The sequence below is a fragment of the Labrus bergylta genome, chromosome 1 (assembly GCF_963930695.1).
Source record: "Labrus bergylta chromosome 1, fLabBer1.1, whole genome shotgun sequence".
NCBI classification, from domain to species: Eukaryota; Metazoa; Chordata; class Actinopteri; order Labriformes; family Labridae; genus Labrus; species Labrus bergylta.
Window position 1 is genome coordinate 36,169,491 of NC_089195.1, and position 15,823 is coordinate 36,185,313.

General features: G+C 46.6%; 1 protein-coding gene across 1 annotated transcript; it reads left to right on the forward strand.

Moving 5' to 3' along the window:
* The first annotated feature begins 942 nt into the window (after nucleotides 1-942).
* acaa1 (acetyl-CoA acyltransferase 1) lies at nucleotides 943-8,132 on the forward strand. Its single transcript, XM_020659803.3, has 12 exons — nucleotides 943-1,219; nucleotides 2,109-2,202; nucleotides 2,306-2,363; nucleotides 2,442-2,521; nucleotides 2,598-2,640; nucleotides 3,022-3,120; nucleotides 3,218-3,298; nucleotides 3,412-3,602; nucleotides 4,431-4,610; nucleotides 5,503-5,558; nucleotides 6,121-6,266; nucleotides 6,343-8,132. The coding sequence occupies exons 1-12, from the start codon at nucleotides 1,025-1,027 to the stop codon at nucleotides 6,416-6,418; spliced, it is 1,299 nt and encodes a 432-aa protein (XP_020515459.2). The 5' UTR covers nucleotides 943-1,024; the 3' UTR covers nucleotides 6,419-8,132.
* The last annotated feature ends 7,691 nt before the right edge of the window (nucleotides 8,133-15,823 follow it).

Here is a 15,823-nt window from a genome sequence, read left to right on the forward strand (position 1 = left end):
AACGATGACAGAAACAGACCAGCAGATGAAGGCATGGTATGAACGCACATTTGACCCATAATCCACCTGAAGGTCTGTCCGCCATGTTTCTGTGTTAATACGATGTTAATACCCTCCTCTGCAGCCTCTTCATCGGATCTTTTTGAAAACAGACGGGGATTAAAAAAAAAAAAGTTTTATATGATTCTATATTGAAGAAAAGTATTTTTGGATGTGCAGTGAGTCGGTGGCCTTATGAACGTGTTGTGGCGAGATGGTTTGGTTAATAAAAAGGTGAAAAGTCGATTTGTTTGAGTCTTTCTTGATTTTTAATGTTTATTTTTAAAATCACTTTCAAACACAAGCGGTGACTTTACACGGGGGCGCCGCCAGGAACTCCAGACCCCGTGACAGGATCTCACATCGGGCCCCACCACCACAGATCTATCATCCGTTACCTTTAGCAGTTCGGGGTCGAGGTGTGTGGAGCCGATCCCAGCGGGTGAGAGGCGGGGTTACACCCTGGACTGTTCGCCAGCCAATCACAGGGCTGACATATAGAGACAGACAACCAAACACACTCACATTTTTAGGGTCCCTATCAGATGGGTCATTATTGCTGCCCCCCCCCCCCCCCCACACACACACACACACACACACACACACACACACACACACACACACACACACACATAGGCGCCCCTGGATGTACTACTTGCTGAAAAAGGAGGGGGGGGGGGGGGCACTTCGGGTGGTCGATGTTAATACCCTCCTCTGTAAAACTTTCATATTATAGTAGTTGGCGGTAATGAACGACTTTGGATGCCAACCATAGTCTCTGCAAACCGCCATTAAAAACCAACGAAGAGAAAAGGTCCCCCATAAAAATAAAAAGAATCTCGCTGTAGTTTGTCCCTCCGCTCTTTCCGTCCTTTCCGTCAAAACACGGAAGTGAGCAGTTTGACAGCAGAGCTCAGAGTCCAAACACTCCTCGCCGTGAAACCACGCAGGTGAACCCCCCCCCCTCAGGTGTTTCGGTGACACTATGCACAGATTGAAGGTCATCTCGGGTCACTTGTCTCCCCGCGGCTCCGCTGAGCTCCGGCGGGATGTGTGGAGGTCTGAGTGCGGCTCGGCGGGCAGCAGCAGCCCGGCGGGCAGCAGCAGCAGCCCGGACGACGTGGTGGTCGTGCACGGCCGGAGGACCGCGATCGGGAAGGCGAAGAGAGGAGCGTTTAAGGTGAGAGCGTGACCTCTGACCTCTCCGTGCACCTGACAGGTGTCATAAAGTTTATGAGCTGCAGATAACGGAAGATAAAAGCTGCACACACCGACATTCACTTTGATGTTACCATGGAGATAAAAAAAAGACACTCAGATTTATAAACCCACTTGGAATACTTTTGCAATAACAACATTTATTTCTGAGTTTTAAAGGTGACATATTTAAACTCCTCTTCTCCATGTTCCTCTAACTCTAACATGTGTCTCTAGTCTACAAACCCCCCAATGATGAGAAAAGTCCATCCTCTCCGTCTTCTGCCTGCTCCACTTTTCAGAAAATGTGTGCTCAAACAGGCCGTTTGGAGATTTTCCCTTCATGACATCACAAAGGGCAGTAGCCCCTCCCCCAGGTGGGTGACACTCCCACAGCTAGGTGTTTGTTCTGCCCTCTGAGTCTGCCTTCTCACCGTAAACAATAGGACATGGAGCGAGAAAGACCAAGTACACCCAAGTCCTTCTAGAGAGGGGGCGTGGTCAGACACAGCTCATTTACATATTTAAAGGTACAGACACAGAAACAGCCTGTTCTGAGCAGGGCTGAAATAGAGGGGTTTATAACAAGCAGCACCCTCCGGTGTGGAAAAATGAAGACGATGCTGAAGTGTAAAATCCTGCAGTTCCTGGAGTGTCCACTAGAGGCTGGCTGCAGAAACACAGGAAGTCACATACACACCCGTTCAAAAAAAGCCTTTTCACAATAAGTAGCTGACCTGATTGACAGGTGGGCAGGTTGTAGCGGTTTTATTTTGAAGGAAAAGTGAGCGATAAATCAAAGAAGTGCGCCTTCGTCGGTGAAGCAGACACTTTCGAGGAGGGTAAAATGTAACCCTGAGTTTTGCCTTCAGGACACGACGCCTGACGAGCTGCTGAGCGCCGTGATGTCAGCGGTGATGAGCGACGTGGGTCTGTCGCCCAACAAGCTGGGAGACGTTTGTGTGGGTGAGAGGAGACTTCTTTACATCTTTAAAACACCACGCTGTGTTTCTGTGTTCCTGTCGCTGGTCTTAATGATCTAGAAGTCCTGCTGTGTTTTTGTCTGCAGGTAATGTCCTGCAGCCCGGGGCGGGGGCTCTGATGGCCCGTGTGGCTCACTTCCTCAGGTCAGACTCAGTTGATTGATTGATTATTGGTTGATTCTTTCAGTCTGAGTGTTTCTCACCCGTCTCTCACCTGTCCAGCGGCTTCCCGGAGACGGTTCCGACGTACACGGTGAACAGACAGTGCTCGTCCGGCCTGCAGGCGCTCTTTAACATCGCAGGTACGCTCCGCCCCCCCATCACTTTTGAAACTCAAAGAATAAAAGTGTTTTTAACGTTTGTAACTCTGTGTTTCAGGAGCCATCCAGAGCAGAGCCATCGACCTCGGCCTCGCATGCGGGTGAGTTTATTCATCAGTATTAACTCATCCGTTCACACACCGCTAAAGAAGCAGAGGGAGCAACTCGGGGTTCAGTGTCTCCCCCAAGGACACATCGGACCCCCGACCTTTTGGTTAGGAGACAACCGACTCTACCACTGAGCCACAGCCGCCTGTCGAGAAGAAGACACATTTTAAAATGTTTTCAAAGTGCAGAAAATGTTGACAACTTGGTGTGTGTGTGTGTGTGTGTGTGTGTGTGTGTGTGTGTGTGTGTGTGTGTGTGTGTGTGTGTGTGTGTGTGTGTGTGTCTCTGTGTGTGTGTGTGTGTGTGTGTGTGTGTGTCTCTGTGTGTGTGTGTGTGTGTGTGTGTGTGTGTGTGTGTGTGTGTGTGTGTGTCAGTGTGGAGAGCATGTCTCTTCGTGCGGTCGGTAAACCCGGAGACGTGAGCTCCAGGCTGATGGACAACGAGAAAGCTCGAGACTGCATCATCCCGATGGGGTGAGAACACGATCAGTTTTATCTGCATTCTTTTGTTACGACCTTTAATGAAACAGAAATCGTAGAAAAGACTCGTCATGTGTTCGTATTTCTGCAGCATCACGTCAGAGAACGTGGCGGAGCGATATGGGGTCACCAGAGAGAAGCAGGACGCCTTCGCCCTCAGCTCTCAGCTCAAGTGAGTGAATCACGTTTACTCTTTAAAGAATCTCAAATCAGAAGAGAAACGTTTACTTTGGTAAAATCAGACAAATATTCCAAATGAAATTCTTTCTTCCTGCTGCGGTTCAGAGCGTCCCGGGCTCAGAGTGCGGGTGTGTTCGAGCAGGAGATCGTCCCCGTCACCATCCAGTGTGTGGACGAGAAGGGGACGGAGCATCAGGTGACCGTGCGTCAGGACGAGGGGATCAGAGCGGGGACGACTCTGACAGGACTCAGTAAACTGAGACCGGCCTTCAAAGAAGACGGGACCACCACAGCAGGTCAGTGTCACATAAACCCTCTACTGCCCCCCCTGCTGTACCCCCCTGGTGTCTCCCCCTGCTGTACCCCCCTGGTGCCCCCCCTGCTGTCTCCCCCTGCTGTACCCCCCTGGTGCCCCCCCCTGGTGTCTCCCCCTGCTGTACCCCCCTGGTGCCCCCCCCCCTGGTGTCTCCCCCTGGTGTCTCCCCCTGCTGTCCCCCCCTGGTGTCCCCCCCGGTGTCTCCCCCTGCTGTACCCCCCTGGTGTCTCCCCCTGGTGCCCCCCCCCCCTGGTGTCTCCCCCTGCTGTACCCCCCTGGTGTCCCCCCCGGTGTCTCCCCCTGCTGTACCCCCCTGGTGTCTCCCCCTGGTGTCTCCCCCTGCTGTACCCCCCTGGTGTCCCCCCCGGTGTCTCCCCCTGCTGTACCCCCCCGGTGTCTCCCCCTGGTGTCTCCCCCTGGTGTCTCCCCCTGCTGTCCCCCCCTGGTGTCCCCCCCGGTGTCTCCCCCTGCTGTACCCCCCTGGTGTCTCCCCCTGGTGCCCCCCCCCCCGGTGTCTCCCCCTGCTGTACCCCCCTGGTGCCCCCCCCGCTGTCCCCCCTGGTGTCTCCCCCTGGTGTCTCCCCCTGGTGTCTCCCCCTGGTGCCCCCCCCCTGGTGTCTCCCCCTGCTGTACCCCCCTGGTGCCCCCCCCCGCTGTCCCCCCTGGTGTCTCCTCCTGGTGTCTCCCCCTGGTGTCTCCCCCTGGTGTCTCCCCCTGGTGCCCCCCCCCTGGTGTCTCCCCCTGCTGTACCCCCCTGGTGCCCCCCGACATATGCATCGCACTCACACACAAATGAATTCTGTCTCAGGTAACTCGAGCCAGGTGAGCGACGGAGCAGCGGCCGTTCTGATTGGTCGCAGGTCTGCAGTGGAGGCTCTGGGTCTTCCTGTCCTTGGGGTCCTGAGGGCGAGCGCGGTGGTCGGGGTCCCTCCTGATGTGATGGGGATCGGACCGGCGTATGCCATCCCCGCCGCTCTGGAGCAGGCCGGTAAGTTCTGATTCACATCACAGATCTGGGGGACTTTTGTCGCCTTATTTTACACTGAACAGCTTTCAGGAAACCAGAACTTTAAACTTCGATATGATTATCAAACAATATCCAAACCTTTGTTACCACGGCAACAAAAAGAGTCAAGTCATAGGCGCCCAATATTTGATCATTTCCTGTTTTTAATGATCAAAAATAGCAAACAGAACGAAAACATTTTAGACAATTTCTGATGGATTCATTCCTCCACTTACCCCCCCACACGGCCGTTTTGGACGCCCCTCGGTTTGCCAGATATGAGAGCAGTTATCAGGTCAACAGGTGTTGCTGTGATGGAAGCGGTCAAGAGAAGTGGTTCAGATAGAAGTGATTGTACCCGACCTAAAAAGCCTCTGCATGTTTCTAATAAGCTCCACGAGCAGAAACGTGCTCAAACTAGGATCAATATTGGAGATGCTTTTGAAAAATGGAGAGAGGTTAGAACACAGAAAGGTTTACAGACCCATGCAGAGCTGGATAAACACTGAAGCTTCAGAGTCCACCACATGGTGACCTGAGTGAGCATCGACTCTAGAGAGGAGGGGGGGGGGCACTCTCTATAATGTTTAGAATTTATACTGCAGTACCCATTTTAAACACTAGGGGTCAGAGTTACATACTGCTCCTTTAAAACAAGATGAATGAATTGTTTTTTTCTTTTTAGAGGTTAAGTTTGTTTAGTTTTTTTTTACCGATGTAGCAAAGAGCTGCATTCTTGGATAAGTGTACGTAGATGGACACAGTGATGGAGAATAAACAGATGCTTTGCTGAATGCTCACTCGATGTAGCATTTAGTCATGGTGTGGTATTAAATATTTATCTTCTCTCCCGTCCTCCCGTCTCTTCTCTCAGGACTGACCGTGGACGACATCGACGTGTTTGAGATTAACGAGGCGTTCGCCAGTCAGGTGAGTTCAGACCTCATGTGGACAGATTTTTTTTTGGGTTGCAGAGGACTGCAGCCAATCCCAGCTGTCATTGGGTGAGAGGCGGGGTTACACCCTGGACTGGTCACCAGCCAATCACAGAGCTGACATATAGAGACAGACAACCAGACACACTCACATTCACAGCTACAGACAATTTAGAGTCAGCAGTTAACCTAACCAGCATGTCTTTGGACTGTGGGAGGAAGCTGGGGATTGAACCCCCGACCTTCCGGTTGAGAGACAACTGACTCTACCACTGAGCCACAGCCGCACATAATAAGAATAGATACACAAAATGAAACCAAACAAGCACTACAATAAACAGAGCAGTACAGGATACAAACTATCAGACAATCAAAGTAAAACAGCAAGATCATACAAGCCTCCATACATGGGGCGCGACCTACCGCTAGGCCATCTGCGCCCCACAGGATCCAAATCTGTGATGTTTTCTTGTGGTGATGTGAACACACTGTTGGCAGAAAGCCTTTAAAAGTGACCAGTAGCTGTGTGGTTTCTCCGTGCTGTCCGGCGTGCTCAGGCGGTTTACTGCGTGGAGAAGCTGGGGATCCCTCTGGAGAAGGTGAACCCTAACGGAGGCGCCATCGCTCTGGGTCACCCTCTGGGCTGCACGGGGGCTCGCCAGGTGGTGACGCTGCTCAACGAGCTCAGACGCCGAGGACGGAGGTTGGTCTTCATCATCGTCGTTTTATGTTAAAGTGTACAGAGAGAAGTTTAACTGTGACCCCCGTGTTGGCTGCAGGGCGTACGGCGTCGTCTCCATGTGCATCGGGACCGGGATGGGAGCTGCTGCTGTGTTCGAGTACCCCGGACCGTAAACACCGCAGAACCCCAAATCAAGACTCTTAACTGTAATCAAAGCCCCTTTCAGATGTGAGGAACTGACGCTCCGGGAACTGAACTTATAAAACTTTAACATGAGTAGCAGACGAGCAGGAAGTGATCAGGAAATGGTTTTTAAGGCGTCACAGTCTCGTGGTGGGAAGGTAGAGAATGTGCTCTAACACCTTAGAAAGGTCACAGCTGATCTGTGTGTACGGATACATCCCTCCTGTTCATGCTGGATATTTACCTTCCTGTAAATGACTTTGGCCTGCAGCAGTGAGAGAGGCTAAAAGTTTTTGATTTAAGTAGTTAGTAAATAATGAACTCTGAGATCATGTTAATGTGCTGACAAATCCTTAAAGGCTTTATATTCGATTTTTCACACTTAAATATTGAAATCAAGTATATCCTCTGAAAATAACTCTGTGAGTCATGACTGTCTACAATGGGTGTAACACCCGAGTCCCACTGTCTGTGATGCTTTCAGAGTCCTATCTTCAGTATGTTTATGTTTATGTTTACATCGTCGGGACGGCCGGCTGACTCCTCCCCTCGTGTATAAAAGTTGTTTAATTGAGGGACTAGAGAAAAGAAGAATAACATACTGTACTCACTGCTTAACTGTGTTTCTAGATCACGCTCATTTCAGGTAAATTTACATGCAGTGTGAAGATACGAGCATGTTGTGTTAGCATTAGCATGCTAACACAACAATGCAGTGCAAGTTGTTTTGGTTTCATGCTGGTGCTCAAGGGCGACATCTGCTGGATCAAAAAATCACATATAAAGCCTTTAAAGGTCCAGTATGAACCGGAGGATTAAGAAGTACACATCAGGCCCCGTGTCCACCTAGCGTCTTATTCTGAGCACCAGCGTCTTTTTCCATTTCCAACGGGTAGAGAGTGTTCGCAGCAGAAAGCTTCCGCCTGGAGAAAAAAGCACAGCAGGCGGCGTCATGTTTTCAAGCGCTCTGCCGTTTTTTGTGCATCTCCTCCGAGCGCTCACGTTGAAAATCTTTCAGCAAAGCGCTGCTGACGTCATTGGCGCCCTTTTCCAAATGTTTGATATTCCCCCGTAGTTTTGCCGTCTACAGATCGTGTCTTGTACTCACATCCTCCTCGCTCCGTGTCTGATCGGGGAAATAAACGATCTCAAATATCAAACATTTAGTAAAAAGTAACGGAGCAGTGGCAGTCATACAGCGGCCGTTGTCATCAGACTGTTGTCATGGAGACAGCCAGCGCTTATGAAAAAACGCCCGGTGGACACGCGGCCTTAACTCTTTTTCTTCGGTGCATTTGGCCGTTTGAAGCCAGCCTTTAACAGCGTGTCGCACGTCGTTATTCTCCCCTCATTATAGATCTGTGTTAAAGAAGAAGCTGAATGTTTGTCGCTGCTTTAACAGCAGAGCATGAACACAACGCACAGACGCTCAGAGAGCTGTGGCTTAGTGGGACAAATGGTTCCGGCAGCGTCAGAGCGAGGAGGGTCATCTGAAAGGGGGCTGACATTTAAGAGACACTGAATGATTCTCACTCTGAACTAATGCTGCTGATTTCTAACACCAGGTGATTAAAGTGCCTTTGATTTCTCATTACTGATTTCTCCTGATGTGACGTCACGGAGCGTCTTTGTTGTGCTGCAGAGTAAAACTCGTGTAAAATGAAAACTTTGAAATAAACACCAGATGCTTTTGTCCTGATGAAATGATAAGTGCTCAGTGAAGACATCCCTCGCTCCACCCTACTGATAAGTCACATAACATACCTTAATATCGACATTAGTCGCCACGGCAACCAAAGCAGCATCGCCACCTTCAACAGAGCGATGCTCCGTACATGCGAGCTGCAGGTGGTGACATCACTGATACTACCTACCCCTACCACACGGCCCCTAACGGCCCCCCAGGACCAGAATGCAACACTTCCTGATGCTAACGTTACTCATGCACAAGAACGACAAATGTTATACAAGAGAAAATATAAAGACAGAGAGAAAAGTCTGCAGAGAGATTTAAGAAAGGGGGCGGGGCGGGGGAGGTGGAGTTAAGGTGAGGCGCCCTGCTCGCTGTCGCTCTACCTTCACTTACTCTCTCATTTTTAATGAGGGGAAAGACAAGAGACACTCCTCCTCATCCAGATCCTCTGACCGGCTTCAGCTGCCTCATCCCCCCCTCACTGTCTTCAGCAAACAGTGTCCACGGACTCCCAGTTCTCCCAGTAATGAGATCATGAAAATCTTCTTTCATTGAATGATCTTTACTCATTATATTTTTAACCCAGAGAGACAGCACAGTCTAAATTACACAAATCAGTCACGTTACCAAGACGTGTGCATTACTCAGTCTGCGAGTTTAGCCGATTAAAAACAGGAAGTTATCCATTACTCTGTTTCTGTTGCCATGGTGTTGAAACTACACTACAATCAAATCAATGTTTAACAATCTTCAATCGTGGCGACAACCCGACGTGCAGATTGTGCCCGCCTGTCCCAAACAAGCCTTTGTAAAAATCTGATTGTTCAATTGTTTGTTTGTTTGTAATTTCTCCGTGGCTCAGAATGTGAATAGTTTGGAGCTTCTTCTCTGATTAACAAACAAAGTGTAGTGACGCTCGCTGTGGAAACACGATCATTGAGTAGAGTGGCAGTGAGCTGCGGTGTAGTGAGCTGCGGTGTAGTGAGCTGCGGTGTAGTGAGCTGCGGTGTAGTGCACTGCGCTGACCGCTCTTGGAGTACGTGGAAACAGGAGCCGTCCGATTCATCTGATGTTTCAGAACTTCTCAGTTGTGGACCATGCGGTGTGGACTTACAGGTAACAGGAGGGGGCCTGGTGTTATCTCTGCCTCTGGGGGCTGAGAAGTCACCCCCCTTCCTATGTGGTGATCCAAACCTGTGAAAGTGTGAAAAGGTGTCACAGCTGTCCGGGGACTGGGGCGTTTCCCCAAAGGGAGGGGCTCCACAGTCAAAGTCTTTGTTTTCAGGAATGGCAGGGAAGACAAGACTAATTTTCTGAGTCCTTGGGTTATCCTGGCTGCTCAGTTCTTTACTGAGCTTTTCAGCAGGGTTGTTTGATCTCTTAAGGGGCTTGGTTCAAGATCAGAGCCATAGTCAGAAAATATGTCTTGCTCCATGCTTACCTGTGCTCCATGAATAACGTCAAACACATCCAGCACTTCCTGCTTAGCAGTTTTGAAGTGCTGACAAATACATTTATTTTCTGCCAACAGGAATTGGATGTGGTCCTGCAGGGCTTCTTTTTCTACTTGCAGCTGGGTTTGCTGCAGGAAGGACTTGCATTGGGAAAGAAGGAGAATGCTTTGGGGTTTTCTAGCTCGGTGGTTGGCCTGATCAACGAGCTCCTTTAACTTCTTATCACAAATGCTAATTGAATAGCATTTCAATAGAAATGAAAAGTCGGTGTTCAAAACAAATACATTTCTTGAGAAGAATTATTTCAAGATAAAACTCTGGATTAAAGCAACAAACTAGTTCATTAAGAAAGTCGCCCTGGCTGCATCATTATGTTCAACAACATACGACACAAACGAAGCCACAGCTTGCTGTCTGCTTTGAAAACCTTTTTCCTCAAGAAAAATCTCTTTTAGGATTAAAAATTCGGATTACTGTGCATTAACAGTGCAATAAAGCTGGTTTCATTGAAGACCTCACACGGGGCACCATTTGTTGGGGTTTTATCTAGTCAACTTTGGTTATATTCTTTAATAAATATATTTAAATAGTAACTAAACCCTAAAACCACTTTTTTCAACTATAAACCTCTGTATTTGAGTATTAAGTAGTGTTATGGATCAATCCAAGTCCCAATCTCGACATTTGAGTACAAAGTATTGAAATTTGAAATATTGTGTTAGAAATGTGCATAGTGTCTGCCCTTCCTTTTGAAAAATTCTAACGGCTGTGTAGCGTACAGTATAACGTAGGAGTACAACCTCACGTCACCAAACCTATAAAAGCCTCGTCACCCGACTCGGCGAACTGTGGGGACTCAAGTGTGTGTGTGTATTTGTGTGTGTGGGGCAAACATTGTATCATGTTGCGGCTGATAACGGCGCGAAAGGAGCGAGTGGGCGAGTTTACCCCCGTGCCCCCCTCCCTCTCCAAGTTGATACATTCTCCTGCTTATTCTGCTCCGGTCCCCGGCATCATAACGTGCCTCTCGCACATACCTGCCGAACACACACACGCTCACCTCGTACTCTCTCTCCTCACTCACTCGCTCCCCTCATCCACACACACACGCGCACTGAGCCCTGAGCCTGAGACACTGTGTGTGTGTGTGGCAAACATTGTATCATGTTGCGACTGATAATGGCGTGAAAGGAGTGAGTGGGGGAGTTTACCCCCCCCCGCCCCCTCCCTCTCGAAGTTGATACATTGACATTCTAAATGCATTTTTTGAAATTCCAGGGTACAGCAGTAGAGCTGAAAATATGGGGTTTAGTTACTCTTTAATTATTATTAATATAAATAACAATATCATTAAACTATGTTTAATCAACTCGGGGCACCACCCTGAAATCAGGGAAATATAAACAAAATATCACTAAAATCAGTCATAATAATATTATTGATAATTAATAACTATATTTAATAAATTGAAGGCTAAAATCAGTACACAAAGCCCTCGCATCTAGCTTATATCACAATGTAAATACACCAGTAATCACAAACAACTGCTCTCTTAAATTATAACAGAATTTATTTAAACAAAGCAACATCAATCCAAAATTAATGAACCGAATCAAACAAATAACTATTACAAACTAATTTAAGCAAACAAACATTATCAAGCAAAACTTGTGAATGAGGTGTAAAAGTGTAGTTGTGTGCGTGTGTGGATGAGAGAGAGAGAGACGGAGAGAAAGAGAGACAAAGAAAACAAGATGGTGGAGAGACAATGCACCATTTGGCTTCGTCACGTGGACAAAATGGTGGATAACAAAGGAAGCCGTGTGGCTGCCTTTTGAAATAGTTTGAGCTCTCTGAGCTGGGTTCAGTAACTGTTACTTAAACACCAGAAAGCCAGTGGCCGGACTTTGATTCAACGGCGGGTAAACTGGTCTTTCTGTTTGTGAAAGCTGTTGACTGAAGGTAAACTAGACACATAGGCGAACACGGCGGTTCATCACAGCAGCTTACAACAGATAATAAACAGAATGTGACGTCTCGTCAACAATGATGCATAATTATCAGTGGTTATAAAAGAAACATAACTATTTCTAAAACTATTTCTGCCCAGACAAAAGCTCTTACTTGGGGTAACTCCTGGTGATCATTGCAAAGTTGGTTAGATCGTCACTCTGTTGAATATTAAATCAACAGATTCAGGCAGGTTTCCTTCGTGGCAGATGTAGGAGGAGGGTAGCGGGATTCAGATCTTCGACCAGAGCACTGCTCTGTGGTCTTCTGGTTGCAGGAGCCGAGTTCTTTATGTGTCCTTGTGGATTCAGGGATCAGTGGGCTTTCTTGAGCGCTCCTGTCCAGTTGCATTCAATGATGTCTTACAAAAAATCAAAGGAAAGAAACGCTTCTTTTTGCTCGAACCTGATAGCATCTGATTGTGCCCAAAACTAAATATATGTCGTGGAAGTAGTCAGCTGAATCCTCTGATGCTTGAATTCAGCATGTGAAAAGCTACCTTGACTGTGCAACCTCTGCTCTGGAGTTTAACCTATGTAAGTCAACAGCAGGAAGATTGCCTCCTCAAATGCTGGAGTCCATCTTGTTGGAGAGTGTATCCTCTGATATAGGCAGACCACACTTGAAGAAAAAGAAAGGCCCTTTTTCAAACCGGCCACTACACCCTACCCCTACCCACTACCCCTCCGTTTGTGCGTCCCCGCGGAGGGTCCGCCATATTAAGTCTGTCCCAAACTAGCGGGGAGTGGTAGTGGGCTATAAAACCTCCACCAGCAAGTCTACACTGATGCCGACTTGCTGAACACGTGCAGCGCTAATTGTGTCCGGTGGTAGACATGGAGGAAGCAACCTACAAATGTAAGTTCCGCGCAAGTGCCTGTACAAACATTGTTAAACTAAGATAGATATTTAATGATATTATAATTATTATTATTATCATTGTCATACAGACGTTCACAACTTAAAGTGTACATGGTATTGAGTATCAAATAAATGCTTACCCTGCAGTAGTCCAGAAAATAGTTGATGTCTTTTTTTTAATGTTAAGTGTTTTATATTTACAGGGACTGTTGCAAAAACCAAAGACTTCATCAAATCAAACAAGAAGCTGTTCAGTAAAAAAAGAAATGCAGCCAAAGAAGCGTGGGAGTAATTTTTTTTTTATTTTATTTTATTTTATTTTATTTTTTTTTAAATATGTCTCTACAGGCTAAGGCCTACTGTGGATTGAATGTAATGAGTCTGCCACCTCACTGCTCGCTGTTTATCTTATCTAGCCTATTAATAGTAGGCTAGTGGTGGTGGTAGTATAAAAGTTTGTTTCTGACAAAAAAAATTCACTGTCCTCTCTGACATAATTGCTTTACAGGTTCATTATCAAGGAGCTGAATCTTGAGGGTTTGACCGTGAAACAGGCGTCAAAGAAGTGGAAAAGATACAAGGTACATTTGTTGTCCCAGAATGAAGATCACTGTCTTCAATGCAGCAGTAAGATTTCTAACGTGTCACTGTTTGCCCTATAGGAACTAAGAACACCTCCCACTGAGTCTGGAATGGACCAGGGAGAGGAAACCCCCGCCACATGGGCCTTCTACATCGACATGCATGAGGCAATGGGGTGTAAGCCGTCTGTAACTCCTCCTGTCCTCATTGTCTCGTGCATGTCTAACCCCACCATACTTCCTGGTCCCTCTGGAGTGGGTGCAAACCCCAATGACCCCCCAACCCCATCAGATCCAGTTGCCCTCCAAAGCACTTCCAAAAGGCCCTCAACGTCCTCACCTGAACCCCACCAGCCACCACCAGCCAAAAAAAGATGTGCAAGCAAAAATGAAGACCTTATTGACTATTTGGAGAAGGAAGCAGAGGAGCGGCACCAAGAAAACAAGGAACAAACTGCCAAAATGTTACTATTATTTGAGAAGATGGTGGAAAAAATGTGATTCCATTCATTTATATATTGCTTTAAGTTACCATAAGTTACATATGTTTACGTTGTTTATATTATTTTATGTATAAATATTGTTTCTTCTGTGAAGGAGGGGGTGGGTTGGAAGCTTTGATTTATGGCAAAATAAAAAGTTTGACCAGCCCTTGTGTATACTTCATATCTCAAGACAAGAATGCTCAAATGGCTGCTCTATCCAAATTAGTAACATGACCTGTATTATCTAAACTATACTTCTGATTATAAACTTGGGTGCTCAAAAGGAAAAGGCAAACACAGAGGACAAAGGTATCATGTTTTGCGCTAATGTAATGACCACAGTTAATTATTTGAATGAACAACAAGCTTTTAGTACTCTACTTCTACCTGTAGTGTTAAGTGTCATTGAATTGCCAGCTAAATGTTAAATGTAGCAAATTAATAGAACTCAGACAGGAACCCAGGATCTTGAAATAGGCATATCTAGAAATCTAGGAAAAAGATTTTATGGAGTTTGGTTCGTGTCCCTACTGTGGTTAGTTCAATGTTTGGGATTCCGAGGAGCACAGTTCATAAAATGATCCACAGAGTTAGCGGGGAGATTAAGGCCAAACTCTCCAGTGTAATCTCACTGCCAGTGCCACATGAGCTTCCTGCCATTGCCCAAGGATTCAGCGACCTTGCACAGAGCCCTGCATTTGCCCATGCTGCTGGTGCCATAGATGGATGCCACATACGCATCAAAGCTCCAGGTAACCGGCACTATGCGGATTACATCAATTACAAACTGTTTCCATCCATCCAAATGCAGGCCATCTGTGATGCGAGAGGCAGATTCCTGGATGTATTTTTGGGCTATCCAGGTTCCGTTCATGATGCCAGAGTTCTGCGCAACAGTCCCATTTTTTACCGGGCCCTGTACCCTCCAGCTGGTTACTATCTGCTTGGTGATGGTGCCTATCCTTGCCTGGAAAGGCCAATTGGCATCATTACGCCATACAAGCACCCTCTGCGAGGCCAGATCCAGGAAAGGTACAATGTGCATCATTCAAGGACTCGTTCTGTAGTTGAAAGAGCTTTTGGGATGATGAAAGCACGCTGGCGAGCTACTCTATTCAAGGACCTGGAGGTGCAACCCCATTTTGCACCTGACATCATCGCCTGCTGTGCATTCCTCTACAATCTCTGTCTGACGATGCACGATGATCTGGAAGAGGAGGACCTCCCACCAGATGAAGATCCCCAGAATGCCCCCACCCCCTCATGGGTGCAGGTGGACAGTAAAGTCCTGGAACCCAGATAAGGGACAGGATTGCTGCTCACCTGTCTGCGCCTGTCCAGTTACCACATCAGTTGGCTGACCATGATTATTTGTGAACAAAAATTCATGCATTTTGTTTGTATTTCAGTTGTTGATTATTACTAATTTGTCAAAAAAAAAAATGAAGTATTTTTTTTATTGCCTAAATAGCCAATTAAAAGAATGTGGCTTTAGAAACGTGTTTTCGCTTGTTATGTATTTAACACTTCACTTAATATTTCCTGAAACATATTTTTCTCGAACTGATGTACCATGAAGACACAATGTCCTGCCAAACATGAATGTCAGAAAGGGAAAGTCCATGGGCCAAACTAAAAAGAAAAACAAGAACCTCCTTCTCCTGGCCCCAACCGTGGTCCCTTGGTGAAGTGGTTAACTGCAAAAGGTAACCCACAGTAGCTCAATCCCTCTTGAGACAGGCCTCTGGATTGCTGTACAGCATCATGATGGGATTAGCTGCATTTAGTTGCATGTACAGCCCTCTGCCCTCCTGGGTTAAAACAATAAATGTTATTTAATTAACTTAGACACATTAATTAGGCTAATTTCAGCACTTAGGTGATATAGGCTGATCAAAACCATGTTGCAGATAAGTTCTGTCAATATTTAGGCTATTTCTTATTTTTATTGTTTTTGATGTCTTTGTGAAATCTCAGTACACACTTAAGTTACAACAAAAAAAGGAGCTTTTTGCTGCTCTGACATTCAAAAATATTATCCTTGTTTTTGCATTAATTTAGGACAACCAGTTCTATGACATTATGATTAAATTACAATAAATTGACTTAACATTAAATTATTAATTAAAGAATAATTTATTGGTTTACACTAATATAATTTACTAAAGAAGAATACAATTAATATCCATAAAGAATTTTACAGAATGCGTTAGCCACAAAAAAAAACACTCACCTTTCGCTGGTGCATCATCAAGAGTGAAAGACGCCTTAAACGCCTACGCCTTCTGAAACATCTAATCTGCTCATTTTC